Source organism: Peromyscus eremicus, chromosome 17, assembly GCF_949786415.1.
Source record: "Peromyscus eremicus chromosome 17, PerEre_H2_v1, whole genome shotgun sequence".
NCBI lineage: Eukaryota > Metazoa > Chordata > Mammalia > Rodentia > Cricetidae > Peromyscus > Peromyscus eremicus.
This window is the reverse complement of record NC_081433.1, coordinates 9,731,907-9,754,976: the sequence shown is the minus strand read 5'-3', so window position 1 is coordinate 9,754,976 and position 23,070 is coordinate 9,731,907. Positions and strand designations below refer to the sequence as shown.

The window sequence follows — 23,070 nt, the reverse complement described above, 5'->3', positions numbered from 1 at the left end:
CAATTGTCACTGACTTACTTCAAGAATTATTAGCTGGGGCTGGAGACATGGCTCAGTGGTTAAAAGCACTGGCTGTTCTTCGAGAGGACCTGGGTTTGATTTCCAGAACCTACATGGCAGCTCAAAACCATCTGGAACTCCAGTTCCAGGGGATCCACTGTTCTCTTCTGGCCTCCTTTGGCATCAGACATCTACGTGGTACATAGATGTATGTGGTGGTTTGACTAGGAATGGTCCCCAGAGACTTACATGTTTAAATGTTTGGCCCATAGGGAGTGGCACTATTAGGAGGTGTGGCCTTGTAGGAGTAGGTGTGGCCTTGCTGGAGGAACTGTGCCACTGTGGAGTCGGGCCTTGAGTTCTTATATGCTCAAGCTATGCCCAATGTGGCACAGTCTCCTGCTGCCTTCGGATCAAGATGTAGAACTCTCAGCTCCTTCTCCAGCACCATGTCTGCCTGCATGCCGCCATGCTCCCCGCCATGATGATAAAGGACTAAACCCCTCAACTGTAAGCCAGCCTCAGTGAAATGTTTTCCTTTATAAGAGTTGCCGTGGTCATGGTGTCTCTTCACAGCAATAGAAACCTAAGACAGCATCGTGCAGTCAAAACAGTCATACACATAAAAATTAATGAATCAATTAAAAAGAATTATTAGCTGGTTGTGGTGGAATGTAACTGTAATCCTAGCACGGGGAAGCTGAGGCAGGAGGATGGAGCTTTTCCAGGCCTACCTCAATAAAAGCCCATAGCTTCTTAGAGGCACTGTATTGTCTGCAACCCTAGATCGTTGCTAAATCATTTCACATTTCACACACACAAAGGGAAAAAAATCACGAGCTGTATCTCCTACAAAGCCAACAGCACACGACTAGAGAATATCCGGAGGAATCTCAGTTTCCTTGCTCACTGCTCTGAGGAAACCCAGGAGACAGGTAAAGGGGAAGGAAATGGGTTTATCTCCTTTGGTCCAGAAGGGGAGGGGACAGTTCCCAATCTCCTCCAGCTTGCTAACTGCAGTGTACTAAGGCAGGGAAATGCACATGTGTGGCTTTAGCTGTAAACCTCAATTATCAGACCTAGGAGTATCACTCACTGGGGTGAGTACCCACTGATGCCACTAATTATCCTCATCCCCCAGATGTAATTTTCTAGAGAAGCTCCGATCCTTATTATGACTTCATAATGCCAGTGCCAGGACTCAGGGGCATCCAAACGACAGCCCTCCCCTGGCTTTATCTGCATGCCAACTCATGATCTCACTCACTTTCTGAGAATTTCCCAGAGCAAGGGAAGATCAGACAGACTATTCCACTCTGTTTAGGGAATTCCACACAACCTATGTCCAAATCACTCCAGCTGCTTGTCTTAATCAGGTTACCAAAATTACCATCATCACTGAGGGGCAAACAGACAAAGACCTCTGACCTGACCCTCCACAGAAGACCAGACTTACATAGCACTCTAGTCAGAAGTATGCCTTGAACTCAGCCTGACCAACATCATACCAACCAGAAGAGGGACGGCATCACCAGCTGGTGCAGAGACGGAGGAACCACAGCAGGTTGACTAACACAGGTCACATGACTCAACAGCCCTGGAGCAGGAGAGGTGGGGGGGGGGGAGCGGGACATGCAGGAAGGAAATGTCAGGACGGAATTAGACAAAGAGCCTGGACTCCGCGGAGTTAGTGTAGCTACACGTGGAAATGTGTCTGTCCTTATGAAATAAGCACTAAGTATCAAGGGGTACAAAGCCAGAAGTGATGAACCCCAGTCGTCTCACCAGGCAGGAGGGCTGAGGCAGGAGGATCCCCTAAGCCCAATTTGAAGCCAGCCTGGGTAATAATAGAGAAACCTATCTCCAAAGAAAAAGGGCCGGTGGGGAACAAAGGGATTTTCACAAGTTAATGACAAGGAGAAAGGAAACTGAGGAACAGGGAGGGGGAGGCAGAGAGACTGGAGACAGACAGGCAGGAAGGACCGCTTTAACGTGGGACAGAGTGCTAGAAAGCGCCAAATCTGGAAGGGGGAAAAAGTCAATGAAAGGCATTTTGACTTCTGTTTTTATTTCCCCAGCTTTTCTATTAAACAAAAGTGTCAGAAATCAAAGAAAACGAAACCGAGTAACTTGCTTAACTCAGAGCCTAGCTCCTGAAATGACAAAGGGAATTCCGAAAGGTCAGCAATCCCATCCTGGAAGTTTCCTCTGAGAGAAATTGTTCACACTGTAAGGGGCTGGTGCGGCTCATCGGCACATTCACATCCTGGGGGTGGGGGTGGGGTGAAGGGGAGTCTTGTGTTGCTCTTAATAGGGTAGGTGTCCAATCTTGCATCCTTTGTCACTGCCTGTCCCTCGGGCAGGTCCCTGCAGTGACAAGAGCAGATGGTCCTGCAGACAGAAAGGACCAGGAAATGGAGAGGCTCTCTGCTTTCTTGGCTCACCTTCCTGTGGGTAGAAAAGCACACCATCCAGGAGCCCCTCCATGCTTGCTGGTCAGTTCCATGATAGGTGAACACAAGGGCAGCCAGGGAGGCAAGGAACCACCACAGAGGGTCAACATGTTCAGTGTGACTGTGCCAAGCAAGAGCTCAGGATTAAGAAATGAAAGCCACCACGTTTGGTAAACAGCTTCGTGGTGCTATGCTTTTGAGCCGGTCACTAGCTAACGAAAACACACATGGGAGGAGCCTGCAGCCCATCTCTGGCTCAGCAGCGAGCTGGGGCCGATTCTCCTCCGATGGTTTTGGGTGGAAACAATGTGTCTGGGTGGACCTGTGTGCTGTGAAGTTCCTCGAGAGGAAAACTGGCCGGCTGAGATGCGCTGTGCTGCTGGGATTCTGTGGCTCACACAGCAGTTTTGAAAACCAACATGGTGAATGCTATGAATGTTACAGGGACTGCGACCAGTTTTCTTTTAAACATTTGGCGGGATTCTTTTTTTTTTTTTCCTCCCTCCTCCTCTCCTCTACTTCCCCAACTCCAACCCATCCTCTGTAAAAGCTCAGAAAGGGGCAGGCCCCCCATGAGCTTCAGCAAAGTGTACAGCTCGGCACATCAATCTTGGCAGGGGGTGGTTAAATGGGAAGACTTTGCATCTATAACTTTTAGCAATAGCTAAGATTTTAGCACTGGGTTCATTTTTGAAATATTTTGATGAGTTTGGGGCTGTTTGTCTTAACATGGTGAACTAACAGGAAACGCAAAGCCTCCACCAGACTGGAGCGTAACAATAAAATCACCAAATATAAACCAGCATGATGGCAAACAGAGGAGACTACAGGGCAAAAGGTGAGTTCTCACGGAAGGTTCCAAGTCGGAAGCTAGAGCGCTCAGTGTCTGTGAGACATCCAGAACCCAGGGCTCCAGAGGCAAGGTAGGGCTCAGGCTACACTGTGAGAGATGTCATGACAGAGGCAACCCCACTCCCTTGGAGTTACCAGAGAAAAGACAATAAAGGTTTCTTTAATATCTATCCTCTATCTATCTATCTATCTATCTATTGATCAACAGAGAGAGAGAGAGAGAGAGAGAGAGAGAGAGAGAGAGAGAGAGAGAGTGAGCGCTAGGCAAATAAACTTTGGGTTTGTCTTTTAAAAAAAAAAAAACTTATTTATTTGTGGTTCTGTGGCTGGAGCCCAGGGTCTTGGGTATACTAGATAAGCATTTACCACCGAACTACATCCCTAGTCCTATGCAAGTAAAACTTATATCAGAAATAAACATGTGCATAGTACATGCCAGCTACTGAATGGGGGGAGGGGTTCACAAGGAGGAACACTGAATTAATATCCTGTATCATTAGAGCAAAACAAAGAAATTTAGATACGGAGTTGACCTAAGTATCCAGTATTCATGACAATTGTCTTGTGTGGCTTTACTGCTGGGTGAGTTAAGAACATGCCTTATGGGGGCTGCTGAGCAGAGATCATAGTGGGCCCTGGCTCCCTCCCGCAGCTCTTCTTCTGATGTAGGCCCTTGGATGGCCTGGGGACCACAGGCAGCCACTGCTGAAGGAGGGTCAAGCTCAGGCATGGCTTGAGGCTAGAAGCAGACAGCCTGGTTCTCAGGCAACCTGAAGACAAGAGTCAGCAGCCTTAGCACCCACTCAAGGGGGCAGCTTCCTGCCACATAACCAGTTTTAGACTATCCCTAGCTAACAGTCACACAGTATCATCAACCCAGAGCTTTTTAGTTTGTAAATCACTTGACATGTTTAACCAAAGAAATCTTTCCTATGTATCAGGTCGTGTGACAGACACATTGGTTTGCACTCCCTCATCATAAAAGGAGAGGCTAGCACATAGTTCCCATATGGGCCACCTGCCTGCCCAGGTCTCTTCCCAGGGCCCTCCTTGCTGTGTGGGGGTGCAGCTGGCTTCCTGGCCTCCTATCCTGTCTTACCTGGTTGGCTATGCCCTCAGCAAACATTTGGTCTCCCTTCTGGGTTGGTCTTCTGCCACACACAGGCACACGCAGGATACCTGCCACGTGTTGGCTCATCCACTCACTTGCCAGTGGCTGGGTGGGCAGCCATACCTGGAATAGGTGAGGGAACTTGAGACACCAGCCCTAGGTGGGGCTCATGAAACCCTGACACGGGGGGGTGCCAACACTCTTGGCACCAGCATTTGATTGTTGTGCCCCCCAAAGTTATATTGACACATGACACCCACAGTGGTGGGTTAAAAGGGGCCTCCTCCCAGCCACCAGCTTCCACAAGCAGCAACAGCTCTAGCCAGAGGAGGCACATAAGTCACCATGTGTCTAGCCCTGATCAGAGCCTTAGAAAGACCTCCAGGAACCTAAGTTAGACTTATTAGTCCTTTTAGCCCTTCTGCTCTTTGGAGATATGATATCCCTTCCACTTGGGGGTAAAGCAATGATCCATGGAGGAAGGACCAAGCCTTTTCCTGACCGAAGCCACCAGCACCTGACCTTGGACCTCTACGCCTGGGAAACTAGGTGTGGTTAGTCTCCGCTCTTCCTCTGGGACAGGCTCAGGTGTGGTCACTATGGCACGCAGGACAGACAATTCAGGACTTCCATCAGGAGGGTCACTACGGGCTGTGTGAACAGGCGCTTAAGAGCTCAGGTAGAGCTATGGCCTCTGGCTAGCAGCGTCACTGTGGGTGGTCACCAACCCCTCTGGACCGTCGCTTCCCCAGCCATACTGGGAGCAACAGGGCCTCCTGAGGAACTCTCTGTGTAAAGAGGGCCAGGGCATCCAACTGACCTCAGCAACGGGCCGGTCACTGGCTGTGCCGCACTGAGTCCAGCACCACTTGGGGGAGCCTGTGGCATGCTGAGAGAAGAGCTGGTACTAAATTAAAGGGGTACTAAATTAAAGGGGCGGGGCCAAGGCATCAGTGAGAGCCAGGGAAGACACTGGGCTGTTTCCTGCCACTCTATACCCCGACCCATCATTCTCTACATTTGAAAACAGCTCGGGTATCTAGAATGTGTCCCTTTTGCCGTAGCCGAAGACAGAAAGCAGGCAGGGCCTCAGACATGCTACATAAGCACTCTACCCTTAAGCGACACCACACCCTGTTCTAATTCCTAACACATGATGCACGAGTCTCGTGGGGCACACGTGCAGCTGAACCTTGGCCCATGTGAGCCACAGAGCAGGCCAAGCCTAGGCTCATGTCAGTGTCCTCCTCACCACGCCCCTCTCAGAGACCTGTCCGGCAAAATCGTGGAAACCGTAAAGGTGCTACAGTTAGAGAGGGTGGCCGCTCTCCGGGAAATAAAGACAGGGCTAATGGTCACATCACCCCAGAGCCTTCTCATCGGACACTCTTGCCTCCAAAGTCCCAGGGGATGTGTGTGGAGCAACCAGAGGCCACTTGAGCTATGGAATGGCGCCCAGCGGACACACATCAAGACGGAGGAAGCAGTGTGAGGTCACGCTCCTAGTGTCGGCCAGAGAAGTCGGCTCAACTTCCCAACTGTATTCTGGTCATCTGAAGACAGGTTCTGGACACGGAGTGTTCTCGGACGCTCCAACAGTGAGTCTGAGCTCACGGTAGCAGACAGGAACTGGTACGTGTTTGGTTCTGTAAACAGCCATAACTTTATTACGCTTCCGCCAGTTAAAAACTGCCGGACCTGTGCCTGCACAAAGCAGATATAGGAGCTACAGGGTTTTTAGTTGATACTCTTAGGGACACAAAATAAAGGCCTTCGTAGAATGAAATAAATAGGCATCATACATCCTGATAAAGTTAAAAGTATTAGTATTCAAAACATGCGGTGAGGCCCACGATCCATGGCAAACATAAGTCTTAACACATGATTTTCAAGAGCAATTACCATTTCAAAGGTGGTTTTTGTACTTTAATTGTATACTTTTGGGGAAAGTTTCCGCGTCTGCCAATAATACTGGCAGCCGGTGTTTGGATGTCCCACCCACAGTGCAGGTAAGAACACTTGCCTATGGTCACATCAAGCAAACTGCCTGTTTGTTCTGTGTTCTGGTAACTCGGGCAGAGCATCTCTGGGTACAGGGACCCCCCTCACAGCCCACAGGGGAAAAGTCGCTGCCCTGCCTTGAAATTGACAGAGCAGAATTGGGGGCTAGGCCAGCCAGTTTGGTCAATTAGAAATAGCTCGAAGATCCAGACACCATGCCAGGAGGGGTGGATAAACTAGGCTCATTCAGCTACTGAGAAAAACCTTTTTACCGGAACTGCGTCCTTCCGCCACTTGCCACTAGAGGGTGCTGCTGTGTCACGGGCTGAAAAATTCATGAACATCAGCAAAAATCACATTTTCTTAGGCCAATTCTTTGTAATGAGAAAGAACGTGACTTCCAAATAAGGCACACAGACTGTGAGTGTGCTGACTCGTCCACACCCACACGGGGTCCTTCCTAACGCGGTCCTTTCAAGTATTTGGGCTGGCCTCCTTAGCAGCTTGCACACCTGGCCACCAGGGCTCTTCCCGACCCCGGCCTGGCAGACACAGCATGGCTGAGCCCACACCAGAGGAATCAGAAGACGACCATGGCGTCCGAGACCTCCTGCGGGCAAATCAACGTCCCAGCAATACTTCATGGCTACTTCAGAACTAACACTAAAGGACAAGTTGGTATTCGCCTACGTGACGAGTATTCCCCTTGTTCACGAGCTCCTGTGTAAGAGTCACTCTCTGTGGAGCCACCGGGTCTCTGGGCGCTAGAGCCTCTTTTTCCGAGGCACCTGGCCATTGGTCCTTTCCTGCCGGCCGCCCTTGGTTTCGGGCTGGGCGAAGTTCCAGTCCACGGGGTTAAGAAGCTGCTGGGTCTTTTTGTGCGTCCAGTAGGGGTTGAGGATGAGTGTGAGCAGGGCCAGCCCACAGAGGAAGAGTGCAAAGTGAGGCAGGTACAGGCTGCCGACCAGGGCGCCCCAGTGCTGGAAGCACACCCACCACATGTGGTAGGTGAGGATCATGCGGCCGTGAAACATGTGGATCATTAACCACTGGTTGACCTTCCAGAACAGGGAGTCTGACCAGCCGGCCTGTGGACAAAGCGAACACGGCGTCAGTACGGAAGGTGACAAGGTTGTGTGCCCTTTACGCACCATGAACTCGGATCAAAGCAACAGGCTTCTAGCCAGCGCTTGATCTCCCGGGCTTAATTCTGAAGGAAGATGAGAGGCTGGGCCGGCCAGCGCCTCATCGGCGGGGCCTGTTCCGCTTACTTCCTACTCCCTAAGGTAAAACTCAAATCTTTCTATCTTGAATTAGCACCTATCATAAAGCAAACAGGCCCCATTTATCTAGCAGCAACAGACACACACCCTGGAGCAGTTTGGAGAGACCTATGTCCTGGTTCCCTTAGCTCTTTCACCTCGGAGGGCCTTGGGTGAAGGCTAAAATGGACGCGTGCTGTAACACCGTGCTATGAGCACAGAGGTGAGTTTCTGCGGTTGGAGCCGAGGCTGCAGCAGCACTCGATGCCTTGCCATGAACATAAGGCCAAGCCTGGTCACCCCACATAGCCCTCGGGCCTCCTCAGACTGCCAACCCCAGATGCGGATGCGGCAGCTGCTCCCTCCTCCCAGGAGGAAACACGACCCTGTATGCACAGAATTTGGGAACTGGGTGGCTGGGGATGGGGCTGCTAGACTCAGGGCCAGCTGGGAGAGCAGGAAGCTAAGGTGTGAGCTACTGTTCTAGAGGAAGGACCACTGGCGTCTGACTCAAGGCTCACTATGAGGCTGTGTTACGTCACCTCCAGGTGGACCAGGAACGACCTTCTGAATCCAGCACACCAACAAAACCAGAGAGTTGCTCTCACACTGCCATAAAAATGCGTGCAAATGCTGTGACACCTGAAGGCTAAGAGTCACCGATTTAAGGGGTGGCCTCGTGAGTGTTTCTATGACCACAAACAGCTCTCTTGGGAACATCTTAAGTACTGAAGTAAAACAGTTCTTCCTAGGACACGTGACACTAGCGACTGGGTCCTAGGAGCCACTGAGCTGTCCTTTAACTCAATTTCGAGAAGCTAGAATTCAGCCAGGTGACGTCTCCTCGGCACGGCTGCCTCATGGCAGGTGCCGGGGACACTCCTCGGTTGACACTCTGCAGGCAGCCACAGCACTCCCACATCCCCCACAGGAAGCACCCACCCACCTTCAGGAGCATCCAGGAAACGCAGGTGAAAGGTGTGCTCATCTCCAAGAGCAAAGTGGTCATGGCCAGGTAGTGGCCGGCTCTGAGATTGACCGCCGAACCCAGAAACCCAAGAAAGGCGAAGAGGTGGTGGACAGCCAAAAACGCGTCGAACGTCCGGAAGAACAGGTTGGACAGGTGAACGGCCACGTTCTCAAAGAGGAAGAACCCAGTGGCTGTGGTGACGTGAAACCAGCACCAGTTCTGCTGCCCCAGAGCCTTGTCAGCGTGGAGCACGGGGTCCCCCAGCAGAGCCCACAGGCCGGCAGCTGTGCTCTGCACACCGAAGACTGCGCGGGTAGCCGCCAGGTTCCAGAAGACCTTCTCTTTGGCCAGCAGAGAGCGGTAGGTGGCGTTCAGGGAAGAGGACAGCTGGTGGCAGACCACAAAGACGCCCAGGTAGAAGACAAAGCCGGCCACCGCTAGGGTCGAGCGAATCTTCCAGGAAGCATAGTCCAGGTCAAAAATGCTCTCCGCCATGCCATGGTTGCTCACAGGAGTCATGATCCTAATCTGGATGCCAGGGGTGTCCCCGGGCCAACACCGGGCAGCTGGGCCTGACAGCTGGGCCTGACAGCGCTCCTCCCTTTCAGTGAAGCTGTCTCAAGGATCTTCGGCCATCCATCCTCAATCTGAAGAAAAAAAATTCACCTTGGGCTGACTCAGAAGAAGGGGGAAAGTAAGACACATCACTGCCTCCCTCCCCCACACAGTCTACTCACACCCACCTTCACCCCAGGACAATGTGTGGGGAGTATGTCTTAAGCTTTCTACCTCACTCTTAGGCTTACAAACATACATGAACCCTGCAAGAGACCTACAGACAGCACAGGAAAAGGAAAGAAGATGATCCCCGAGATGCTCTGCCGTGAAGGGAGGCAGACACGTTCTCACAGACTCGGGCTATGCTCTTCCCACAGAGCTCCAGCCTTGGCAGCAGTCTGGAAATAAACTACATAATCCAGAGGCCGAACAGTGACACTACATTCTTTTTTTTTTTTTTTTTTTTTTTTTTGGTTTTTCGAGACAGGGTTTCTCTGTGTAGCTTTGCGCCTTTCCTGGAACTCACTTGGTAGCCCAGGCTGGCCTCGAACTCACAGAGATCCGCCTGGCTCTGCCTCCCGAGTGCTGGGATTAAAGGCGTGCACCACCACCGCCCGGCTTAGTGACACTACATTCTGTTGAGGCCCTTCACCTCTAGAATCTGAAAAAAGAATGTTTCCTTCATGTTCCGGGTTTGGAAAAGCTGTTAATAAAAATATTATGATCTCTGCCAAGTACATGGACATGGATGGGGTCGGGAACACCTGGGTTCAAATCCTACTCCTGCCTGTACTGGACATGTGGCCTTTGGACATTTCTGGGACTCAGTTTCCCTAAGAGGAGAACAAAACCATGGGCACTGGAGAGCAGCGGATGCTATGGGATGGAAGCAAAGTCTGGTACATGGTAAAGGTTGAAAGTCCCTCATCTGGAACATCCTAAGAGTTCACTTCCTGAAATGGCTGTTAATTTGTTTTATAGTTCATACCAAGAACCTGTCCTATGCTGCTTTTCATGACTTTAGTTCCTCTGATAAAGGACTCTAGCAGAGCTTCCAGAATAAGTCTAGACTACTACTGCCCGGGACCTACCAGTGTTTGGGTATGACCCACTTCCTTTCCCGGGCCCCAGCCTCACACTCTCCTGCACCTTGCCCCATGCTCTAGCTCTCAAGTCCTGAGTTGTAACTACCCGGCTGATGCCTCTGGCCTCGACCAGCCAGCTTAAATCCACTTGCTTCAGATGCTCTCTAGTCTGTGCAGAAGCACCACACCACAAATGCCCTTCAGACCAACCCACATGCCCTCGGGGACCGAACCCAAGCTGCACTCTAGTGCTCAGCCCCAGCCTGCATGCCACCGGCCCTCTGAGGCAGAAGCCCAACCTGCCCATCTTTATAACCCCACTGCCTGGTACAATGGCCGGCACACATGAAATACTTGCTGAATGCATGCAGATTCCAAATTGTGCTTAGATGGCAAAAGGTACCTAAACTGGATCTACTTGGTGAAACTGTGAAAGTGAGAGTGTTAAGATTGGAGGAAATCTAGCCAGGCGGTGGTGGCACACGCCTATAATCCCAGCACTCCGGAGGCAGAGCCAGGCGGATCTCTGTGAGTTTGAGGCCAGCCTGGTCTACGGAGAGAGATCCAGGACAGGCACCAAAACTACACGGAGAAACCCTGTCTCGAAAAACAAACAAAAAGACTGGAGGAAATCATGAGACCTGACAGGCCTTTCACTTCCAGAAGAACCAGCTTAGCAGTCGCAGAAGGCCAGTCCCACAGCAAGGTGGATGAACCCTGACCCTACTTCCTCAGAGCAGGGTGCTTCCGGACACGGACACACACTTTGGGGGATGGAGGCAGAATATCACAGCAGGGCTGTGCACTCATCAACTAACCGTGAGGCAGCGGGGTGGAGAGACGGAGCACTACATTAGCTCCTACACTAATTCACTCGCTCTGTAGCTGCAGAAAGCCGCAAAGCGTGTGGCTTGTGCTGAGCCTGAGTGCTAGGGCCGCCCCAAAGGACAAAGGACCCTGTAGCCCTCATACTCCTATTGGCTGTGGTCCTATAACCAAGGCCAACACCCTAGAAGTGCTGGTTTCCCCCCAGATTTAACACAGGACACAGCTGGGAGGGCACAACTCTCATACTCATGCATCCCCCACAATTCCAGGAGCCCCATGTCACTGTCCCCTGATGGTGGTTTCCGGACACACGGACATGTTCTCAGGAGATGACAACCTAGAGGCTGTTCTGTGCACAGCCTACACCTGTGGCTCATGCCTCCGCTTGGAACACCACCACCTTATTTCACATTTCCAATGACTCCAAACGTTACTCTCGGGTTTGGGGGTTTAGCTCAGTGGTAGAGCGCTTGCCTAGCAAGTGCAAGGCCCTGGGTTCGGTCCTCAGCTCCAGAAAAAAAAAAAAAAAAAAGTTACTCTCACACAAACAAACTTAACATGTTCACACAGGGGTGGGGCACTTGGCCTTGGTATGGCTCTGCATTTTTTCTGAGAACGAAGCTGGCTTTGAACTCATGATCCCCACCAACACACACACACACACACACACACACACACACACACACACACACACACAGAGCTAAGTACTCTACACCTTCTAACCCAGGCACATTAAAGCCTAGTATAGTACTAGAAATGAAGGCAGATCTTCCTTCCTGGAACTGGAGAAAAAAAGGCCCCCATTCTGCACTTGTCTACAAGTCATGAGACAGGGCACAAGTTCCCATTTTACTGCGATTACATCACTGTATCAGTGGCCAAGATGCCAGCTACTATGGGGCCTGGACCTTGACTCTGGAAATCTCTATTAGGTCCACTTCCTAAATCAAGGGACATGAGAACTGTCTCACGAAAGCTCTGGTTTAGACAGAGCGGGAGGAAGACAACCCGGCTGAGTGGGTTCTCCAAGCTTCACTGAGCACGGGGGGGGGGGGGGGGGGGACCTGACCCCAGAAACAAAATACACAGAGATACAGGACAGCAGAGTGGGAAGCACCCGCCATGTCAGGCACATCCACCTAGTCTGTTTCTTCTTCACCAGAGAGAGAATGGTTCCAAATCTTCAAGGCATCTTTTAGAGCGAGGGCGTCTAAGGAAGCACCCCACATCGGTCACTGACAGACTTCCTGACCATTCCAGAACAGGTGCCAAATAGTTACAGACACGATGAATTAATTATACACCAGAACACACACCACACTTCAACCCCTATCCCCACTTCCCCACGCTGGTTCAGAGCTCGGCTCTCCTGCTACGTTATGTTTCCATAAAGCACCATGCGCAAAGCTCTGGGCAGCCTGTGTTGTCTTGGCAACTAACATCACCAATCAGCATCCTTCATCTGGGGAGGCAGCAGCAAGGTAAACTTCAGTGTCCTCAGCCATGAGAATAACAGGCCAGGTTCGCCTGTCTGGTGTTGGGGGCCCATCTGGCCATCCGTCCCTGGAGTCCTGCAGAGCCCTGCGGGTCCCTCTGCAGAGTCACAGCTGTGCCTCCTAGGCAGCTCAGATGTGTATGGGACCAGCTCAGTTCTCTTTTCACATCTATTTCTGCTCCTCAAACTAACCACATCCCTCTCACATTAGAAAGGCAAAAAAGGGACACTGAGGTCACAACCATTCCCCTTCTGTGTGCCTGCTTCACACCAAGCCCGACTTGAGGACCTCTCCATACTGCTTACTGTCAACTTGTCCCTCCAGTTAACAGTCAGCAGCCCTCGGTCTCCATGGAGGAGGAGCCAAAGGCAGGACAGAAGGAACTTGCAAGGGCTGCCACTAGCCTCAGCCCAGAGCCCATTGCAACTCATCAATCCTTGAGGGTGGAGGGTGTCTCTCCAAAGCTCATCTCATTCTATTACAGTCAGAGGCCTGAGCTCTGCTTGCACTGAACTGTGCCTTTTAAAAACAAAACCTCCAATGTACATAAACGAACGAGAGTGTCAGTTTAGTGCTGTGACCAGAGGGCCACATCACCAGGAGCTTAGATTCGGCACCCAGGGAAGCCTTCAGCTTACTGTTGGCATCTGTGAGTTCCTCCAGACAGCTAGGTGTAGCAGAATTTTTGTGTTGGGTTAGGATAATGGACCCCAAACTTGGAACTGCAGTCAGAGGGAATAATGGCTGTGTGTTTTCTTTCAGAACACCACCCAGAAATTATACCACGGCTAGGTCTCAAACCCGGGGACATAGGTGCCTATTAACACATCAAAGCTGACGCTGGCTGCCAGCTTCTCCCAGCAGCGCCTACCTGTTACAGGGGTTCTCCTGGTTGGCATACCTCACCCCTATCCTAAACTTCTCCAGCCCAGGGGCTGGGCTACCCTTCCCTACATAACTCGGCCACTTCGGTCACACAGCCCTTTACACCTTATTGGTCTCTTGGTGTCCTGGCTCTCCTCTCTCCCCTCCCCTCACATGGCCTGGCTCAGGATCATGTTCACTCTGGACTCTCCCAGATGCCTCTGCTCTCCCTGTATCTACAATAAACCTTCTCCTCCACCATACCTCGGGGCAGTCATGTCTTCCTTTTATTTCTTTTGCGCATCCAGCCATCAGATGCACCGTTTCCCACTAACAGAGCGAGTCCAGTCGCTTCACAATCTCCAGTCAGATGTGGCCTCTGTAAGGTTCCTTGATTTCTCTTCCCATGGGGGAAATGGGGGGTGGCGGCCACGGCCCCAAAGGCTGTGGTTTCACTGCACCCCAGGACACTCACCAGTCCTGTGTCTAACTCACACATCTTAGCTCACTCAGCACTTCTTTGGGTACCCCACTGCAGAAATCCTCCCTTTGTTTTCTTTTCCACACCGGCTGTCACTCTCCCTTGACGCGATCAATTAGAACATGCCCATGGACTATCGGCACGAGAATTCCCCTAACACTTCCGGAATCACGCACAGGTGGTGGGTGGAAATATTTTCCCAACATCGAAACAAATATACGCTTAAACAAAACTGACAAAACATAAGCCTGAAAATGGAGAAATGAAACTGTGTTATCCCCTGAGCAAGCTCTAAGCAATACCAGTGAGTTTCTGGCACATGCTGAGTCAGTCCTTCCCTAGATAAAAACATTTCCTATTTAAAAAAAAAAAAAAAAAAGGAAGGGGAGATAAACACATGTAAGCTGTTTACTGTTGCTTTGCCTTGAGCAGCACATCAGTAAACCCCCCTCACTGATCCTCTTCCATGTGGTTCTCGGTGGCCTAGGGGACACGAGACCAGGATGTGTGTTCATTTACCCATCCAGTGTCCTAACAGGGTCCTCCAGTTTCTCATTATCCTAAGATATTCTGTACAGAGTATCTCAGAGAACTTTCATGGGGCCTGGAAGGGAGGCCCTGGTCTAAGTGTTGTTTCCATAACAATGAGAGCCTGAACGCTAGGGCAGGTCTACGAGAGCTAACAGAAGACCTGGTGGGTGTGGAGGCATCTCATATTTTTCACAATATACGATGTTTCCTTAATCATGGCCTTTTCCAAATGCTCACATTCTTCCTGAAAAGCTTAAGTAAAAAATACAAAACAAAACAAAAAACCATGGAAACAAATCCAGTGTATAGCTACAGATTTCATATATTCAAACAAGGGAAGAAAATGAATAGCGACAAATTCAAACAGTACTTAGCAACTGCCACCTGCTCCCAGCTATTCCGACAGATTCTTAAAGCCTTCTAAAACGCCTCAGGCACCCACGACCAAGCAGAGCTCCATCCTGTCCTTATCTGAAGCAACACCCTAAGCCCCAGGACCTGTTATCTCCTGTAGTGTGTTGACTCCAGCTAGGTGTTCTATTCCTCCTCCCCCTCACTATATGCTGACACCACCCAGGGCCACCTCCTGCCGATCAGGCCAACGTTGTCTTAACCCTTCTATTCCCATGATGATCCATGCTCAAGCTCCCTAGCGCCTAGCACTATGCTGACCTAGTCCAGCGTCCTGTCCCGCTTCGCCCCAGACTGGTCCGGCTCTTTGCTGCTCCTCCTTGTATCATGTTCTCCCGGTGTCGTCCTATGCAATCGCACCCAGTCTGGCCCGTCCACTCACGCCCCCGCTGACCCCATGACCTGGATGCCAAACCCAAAGAAATGCCTCCTCCTCGGGTGGCCAGGCGATGGTAGCCCCACTGCAGGAGGGTGCACCCAGGGCGACCTCCACGCCTCACCTGCATTCAGGTGAGCAGAAGGGGGGCACCGCCTCTTGGCCCATCAGCTGCTCAGACTCGGCGTCCCAGGAGCTCCCGCGCCGTGGAGACACACCCAGTGACATGAACCAGACAGGATACCCACCGGTGGGTGGCACCGGAGACCAGGACCCCACGCCCACCTGTGTCCCCGCCTCAGCTGGCGCCCGGCTTTCGGTCCGTCCCGCCCTTACCCCCGGGAGAAACACCTACGACACTGTCGCGAGCCGAGCAAACACTGCCCATCGCGCACGCGCGCCGCGGCCCACCGCAGCCGACAAGCCCAGGCCCCGCCCCCGTGGGACACTACCAAGGCAGGCGTAGGGGTGCGAGCCGTACCACCCAGCAGCCGTGGGGGCGTCTGGAGCGGGCTGCGCCTTGTGCGGCGAGCTATGCTGAATTGGACTGTCGTGACTCAAGCCGGCGCTGGAACCCTGAAGAAGGGTAGGGAGGGGTCCGTGGGGGAATTCCTCAAGAACACTCAACTGAGACCCTACTTCTGCGTGGACCTGCCCCCAAGACCGCCCCTACGTACATCCACTCCATCACCCCGGGGCCTCTGAGGTCGCAGATCAGTGGTCGAATGCAAACGCACGCGTGCGTCTCCGGGTTGGTGTTCCCGAGTTGTGGGCCCGCGCTCGGAGCTCCCGGCGATTGGTTCGAGCCAGGAGATTGTGCTCAGGCGGGCCGAATGGACCACAGCGCGTCCCTTACTACAACAGCATTGTCTTCCAGGCAGTGGCACCTGGCTCCTGTCTACACAGTGGGTTCTGCCCCAAAGTCAAGGACAGTTGAGGAGCAGCCCCGTGCTCCTGCCAACAGCCAAAGCTACTTGGCGCTGGATCCCTAGAGGCAGCATTACGGGAAGGGCAAAGACCTCCCGACCCAGTTCACCCATGCCATGCACCTACCAACGACCTGAGGCCATTAGGAGAGCAGTGGCTGGAGCAGAATCGGTCCCCTCTCTCTGAGCAGATGGCCAGCACTTGGAGAGCCCACCGTGGCTCTGGAGTCACACAAATGGCCTCAGCACTTCTTGCGCAATGTCAGCTAGTCAGGTGTTCTCAAATTCTTATCTCTCATCCAGAGAGCACAGTTGTCCACCCTACCCTGGATTGTATCACGCCTTACCTTGAGGTAGGAGAGCTAGCTAGAGAAGACTCTAGAAGGAATAAATTCCTGTACATACCCCACCCTCCTGGTTCTGATTTTTGTCTCTGGACACAAGGAATTTCAACACAGATAACCAACACAGCCACCTGCAAAAGAACCTTTGAGAAACACCACACACAAGATGGATAAAATGGCCAACGAACTGTGATTTAAGCCCAATGTCCCCATGACTCGTGCATAAGGGTCCCTTTGGAAGTGTCATTGAATCGTCTGTTCAGGAGAAAGATGTATATTGACACTCAATTTTTGTGTTTCCCCCATGTTTCATTAATATTTGTGGCATCCCTGAGCCCATGGTTAGTGCCTCAGTTCGTGCTTCCCTGCTTTACTGTGTAAGCAACCACAGTAAAGACAACCCTGAGCTACATGAGACCCTGTCTCAAAATAACAGCAAAAAGTGAGCTGGGTGTGCAGGCATTGGTTTGTAATCCTGACCCTTTGGGAGGTGGAAATAGGATGACTGGCCAAGATTGATGCCTCCTCTAAGTACTCTAAACTTCCTGTGGACCAGGTGCCAAGCTGCTCACTCATCCATTCAGACGTTACAGAGCCTGCCCAGGCACCGTGAGAAACACTCCAGAGGAAGAAACCCAGTGCTCCTTGACTGAATCTCTAGGCCGCTGCCCTCAGATGCTGTGCCACAGGCGATTTGAAGAAGGCAAATTTGGAATGAGTTTAACGGAGGTGGTGCTGAGGGACAGTTTAACACTCATCTCCTGGGATGGTAGCAAAGTGTGCTCATGCCACGTTTCATTGTTTTGAGACGGTTTCCTTCTACCACGTGAGTCCTGGGTATGGATGTCTGGTGTGGCATGCTCAGGGATACACACAAATAAAACAATAAAAAGGAGGGCCGGGCGGTGGTGGTGCACGTCTTTAATCCCAGCACTCGGGAGGCAGAGGCAGGCAGATCTCTGTGAGTTCGAGGCCAGCCTGGTCTACAGAGTGAGTTCCAGGAAAGGCTCCAAAGCTACACAGAGAAACCCTGTTTCAAAGAACAAACAAACAAACAAAAAAAACCCAAAACATAATAATAATAATAATAATAATAATAATAATAATAATAATAATGAGAAGATTTTCCTTACAAGGCATTAGCAGGTGGGGAATACATTTCCTCTTGCCATGAGTTTGAAAGAGAGCAGGAGCTGGGCAGTGGTGGTGCATGCCTTTAATCCCAGCACTCGGGAGGCAGAGGCAGGCGGATCTTTGTGAGTTCGAAGCCAGCCTGGTCTCCAAAGCGAGTTCCAGGAAAGGCACAAAGCTACACAGAGAGAAACCCTGTCTCGAAAACAAACAAACAAACAAACAAAAAAAGGGAGAGGTATATGGGAGGGTTTTGGGGGTGAGGAAAGAGAAAGGAACAATGTTGTAATTGTATTATAATCTCAAAAGAAAAAATTTCTCCTACCTAATTCTTGCCTCTGGACTCAAACATGACAGAGTGCTCAAAGGGGTGTGTCTCCAGGTGAGAGAGGAAGAGATCCGTGGAGCTATTCCCCAGACGAAGTAGTGTTCATGGGAACAAGAGACACAGGCTCACAAATCTAACCCACGTGGCCTGTTACCTGCAAGTGCCTCTCCTCCTTGTCCCTCCTGCGTGTAATGTGCCCGTCCCTTGTCTTTTGGTGCAGGACGGTGCAATGCTGTCTTTAGGGACAAACTGGCTGTCAACTTGCATCTCACAAGGGAAAATGCCCTTAAAAAGGGTTAAGTGAGGCAAAATGGAAAGGCAGGCCAAATCAAGACGCCGTGGGAAGGGAAAGGGGTCCCTCACCTTGGAGTCTGAGTGAATTCACTGTAGACTGCCTACAATATTCCTTTTTATTTTATTTTGCTATTTATTTATTTATTTGACAGGATTTGACAGTCCTGGCTGTCCTGAAACTCGAATTGTAGGCCAGGCTGGCCTTGAACTCACAGAGATCTGCCTGCCTCTGCCTCCCGAGTGCTTGGATTAAAGGCATGCGCCACCACCGCCTGGTGCAACATTCCTTTTCAATAGAGATAATGCAAACCACACTGTTAAAATAGCAATAGCCATACTTAAGGTCTAAACACGAGTGATTTTGGAGTTTAACTTCACTCTTCTCCCAGCCATAAACCCAGAGTTTCCTGGGCAGTTCACAGACAAGATTGTGAACTTTGTCCACAGTCAGGCAGGCATATGTCTTAACTCCCTGTGTCCTAATAAAGATTTCTTCCACCCCTGTGACCTGTGTTCTTACTTTGTCTGTAACAAACAGGCTGTAATCCTGTTCACTGTTCCTCAAAAACTGTACTATGACTTCATTTACTAAGAGAAAAGTAAGTGCTTGGTCTTGGCTCTGTGCTGTCTTTTTTCATAAGTACTTGACTATTGACACCCAAGTTTAACCCTATGTGAAAGCATTTTTTTTTTGTTTTTTATTTTTATTTTTTTCTAAGACAGGGTTTCTCTATGTAACAGTCCTGGCTGTCTTGATACTGGCTCTGTAGACCAGGCTGGCCTCAAACTCAGAGATCCACCTGTGCTGGGATTAAAGAAATAGGCCATCACACCCTGTCTAAAACATTTTTCTTAATAACCCTACAATTCTGCTTTATACTGACTTGTTGTGAAACTCTTTTCTTTCTTCTGTTACGGCAGTAGTGGCAGCCTCACTTTTGAGGAGGCCAGTGCTCACCCTTTCCTTAAGCCCCCCATTTTCCAATTCAAAACTTGCCTGAGACTCTGTACTCAGTCTGTCATTTTTTATTTTGCCTGCATGTAAGTCTGCATACCACATGAATGCAATTCCTGAGGAGGCCAGAAGAAAGGGTCAGCTCTCTTGGAACTGGAGTTACAGACTGGCCTGAGCTACCATGTGGGTGTTGGGAATGGGACCCAGGTCCTCTGGAAGAGCAGCCAGTGTTCTTAACCACTGACCCCTATTATCTGTATAATCGCTGGGACAAGCCTCCTGACATCCAGTATCAGATGGAGCATTACACTGTTGGAACCCAGGTCTATGATGTGTCAAAGGCTCAGTCACAAGCTCCTCTTTGCACTTGGTCATTCCCAGGGGCACATTCCAACCTAATTCTCAGCAATCCTGTTAAGTGTTTAAGGTCCTGACCTTGGGCCAGTTTCACCAAGAATCCTACCAAGCTGGTGAAAAATCCACCCTTGCTTTCAGATGAAATTCCTGCAAATAGGCAGCCTTATCATCACTTGGCCTGCCCTCAGGGAGAAGCCTCTTGAGTCCATGTAGCAAGATCAATGCCCTCGCCTGGGTGTTTATTTCTTCTCTGTAATTTCCCACTGCAGACTCCCACCTAGTCCCACTTCCCTCACATTCACCTTGTGTCCTTTCTACTTCCTACCATAGAACCTCACTGTGGGGTACCACTCTTTCCCCAGCAGACCTCTGGGGAAAGCCTCACTGACTGTTCCAAATTTTTTTTTTCTTTGACTATTGCAAATTTGTTGTTGTTGTTGTTAAAGACAGGAATTCTCTGTGTAACCCTGGCTGTCCTGAAACTCACTTTGTAGACCAGGCTGGCCCTAAACTCTCAGAGATCCACCACTCTCTGCCTCCCGAGGGATTAAAGTGGTATGCCACCATTGCCTAACTGACAATTGCAAAATTAAAGCTCCTTTAAACACATACACACACACACACACACACACACACACACACACAAAAAAAATTGTCATATAGGGAAGCATCTCTTCCCAAAGCCTTCCTTCCAGCTGATATGAACATACACTGTGTCCATTTCTTTACCTAAAAGCATTGTCCTCTGGAAACCTGATGAGTTCTGAGCCATGAGGCACAGTGCCTGCAGCCGGGAATGGACCTTTAGGCAGGGAGTTACTGGTTAGGTGACCTTGTAGCACCAGAGCCTTCCTGAGCCAAACCTGTGATTACAGGGTTGTTGGTCTCCACAGTGAGAGCAGGAGTGACCTCATGGCTCCAAACCCTTTGCCCAATGAGTGCCAGCCACACAGCATGGGCGGGGCTCATGGAACGTGGGAGGTTAATGGTTACAAAGACATTGCCCTGTCAGTCAACATACATTTCCTGACAGTGACTTGCACGGCTCTAATATGGGTGACTTACTCCTGTGAGGACATGCGTCCAAATCTAGGGACTTTTCTTGGTTTTCACAATTTTGGAGGTAGGGTGGGGAGATAGTTCTTGCTTCCCGAGGGGAAAAGGTACCAGAGGTTGTAGAATACCAAGTCAATCCACAGCAGCAATTATCGTGGAGGGTAAAAAGCCACATCCAGAAAGGAGAACAGCCCCAGCTTAACACTACAATACCACTACCATGTTTAGTGGTTACGCCATTTTAGTATGAGTCATGGGTGGCAGAGGGAACCTTCAGTGGAGGACATTGTGCTCCAGTAGGAATTGTCAGAGGAGAACATCATGCTTCAGGGGGACCCATTAGGGGTACACTATACTCTAGGAAGAAACTATGAGGAAGAGTGCTGTGCTCCCAGTGGACTTTCCACTATCCCACAAAGGACAAATGTCTCTACTGTACTTCCTGGGAGGGTGCCAACCAGGACTGGGACTCAGGTGACATAGAAGGTTTTCTTTGTTTTGCTTTTTGCTTTTGGTATGCATTCGTACACAAAGTATATATGGAGACCAGAGGAGGACATTGAGAGTGCCATTGGTCCTCAGATGCCTTGTGAGAGTCAAAGTTGACATTTTAAGTTTTAATTACTATGCCATAGAGATCCGTGAAACAAAAATACATCTGATGTGCAAGCCCCTTGCCCAAGGGACGGAGAGTTCCTGAAATGCTGGAGGCTATTGTTTATGGGAGATAACAAGCCACATGTTTTCACTCCCCTAAACAAGTTTGTTTGACCCATCTGCACCAGATGTGCTTGATCACATGTGGGCACAAGATTCACAGGCAGGGAATATGTCAGGATGTATGCTTGCCCCTGATTGGACCTGATGGGAAATACTTAAGCCACTGCAAACCAATTCAGGGCCACTTTCTGGAAACCCAGAGATGGACCTAGCCAGAATCAATTCACCAGGCCAGTATTTAATTAAAGTTTGCTTCAGATTTGGCTTTAAACTGTGGTAGTGGTCTAATTCTTGACCTGTGGGGTTAACAACCTTCCACGTTGTATTTGAAACGGATTCTTAGCCAGGCATTGGTGGTGCACGCCTTTAATCCCAGCACTCAGGAGGCAGAGCCAGGCGGATCTCTGTGGGTTCGAGGCCAGCCTAGTCTACAAAACGAGTTCCAGGAAAGGCACAAAGCTACACAGAGAAACCCTGTCTCAAAAAAACAAAACAAAACAAAAACCTGATTCTTCTTAACCTGGAAGTTTGCTACATAGGCCAGGCTAGCTGGCCAGTGAGTGGATCATGTCCTCTGGAGTCATTATTGTTGAGCTTATGGGGTATGTGCCACCACAGCTGGCTTTTTACCATGGGTGCTAGGGATCCAGATTTTTGTCCATATTCCTAACTCAGGCACTTTACTGACTGGACCAATTCCTCAGCCAGACCTAGAGGGGTTTAGGCCAAATTTTTCCTTCTCTTCTTTGAATTTCTCTTTTCTCCTCTTTTCTTCACCAACTTTTGCCTTCTCTTTATTTTCTTTTCCCTCCTTCTCTCCCTGTGCCTCCTTCCATGATGCTGGGCAAGCACTCTCAGCCCCATTTCCAGCCACAGAAAAAAGACATCCTTTTCCTTTTTCAAAGACAGGGTTTCGTTGTGCTAACCAGGCTGGTTTCAAACTCGTAGGCTCTGTAAACCCTCCTAAATCCTTCTGCCTCAACTTCCTGAGTGCCTGTGACGACAGAAACAAGGGCATATGAAAACATTTAGTGAATTACAATATAGTAATTCCCCTGTTTCAAGAGTTAGTTAGACTGTGATAAAGTAGGCAAGATCAAGAAACAGTAACAGATGCCTTGGAACAAAAGGATTCCTACAGGAAACACTGTAACAACTTAGACTGAAATAATGTAGCAAGGATGTTTACCTAATGTTTAATGGCTACCAGTGAAACCAGAGCTCCAGTGAATAGTGCTTGGGAGGCAGAGTTGGCTTAGATTCTTAATCCATCTTCAGAGCAAACAGATGACCTCTAACCTCAGACCTGTATTCTCTCAGCCTTTCCCCAACTTTTAACAGCCCATCCATTTTCACATAGTATTCCAAATTCTAAAGAAAGTGGTGTCTATAACACACAACACCTGATCCACCCCCAAACATTGACTTACAAAAAGTCAATGCGTCTAAATGGAAAAATAGAGGTACCAACTCAGGAGGTGTGGGTTGACCTGATGTTCAAGGAAAAAGACAGAAGGGTCTTCAAACAAGAGGAGAGAAGACCCTGAGGATAAAGGCTGCATAGAGTGGGCTCAATTTCTTACCTATAGTCTCCATAAAAACACCCAATACCTAGCTAACTCCCCCAACTACCCACCTAGAGGGGGTTTGAGATGGAAAACCCTACTTCATTGTCAAGAT

The 23,070-nt window shown here is 50.1% G+C and overlaps 1 protein-coding gene across 1 annotated transcript; it reads right to left on the bottom strand.

Annotated features, from left to right (window-relative positions):
- Positions 1 to 6,749: 6,749 nt before the first annotated feature.
- Cln8 (CLN8 transmembrane ER and ERGIC protein) lies at positions 6,750 to 15,657 on the bottom strand. The gene is made up of 3 exons (XM_059244509.1): positions 15,404 to 15,657; positions 8,626 to 9,296; positions 6,750 to 7,505 (listed from the first exon to the last, which is right to left on the bottom strand). The coding sequence occupies exons 2-3, from the start codon at positions 9,166 to 9,168 to the stop codon at positions 7,182 to 7,184; spliced, it is 867 nt and encodes a 288-aa protein (XP_059100492.1). The 5' UTR covers positions 9,169 to 9,296; positions 15,404 to 15,657; the 3' UTR covers positions 6,750 to 7,181.
- Positions 15,658 to 23,070: the final 7,413 nt, after the last annotated feature.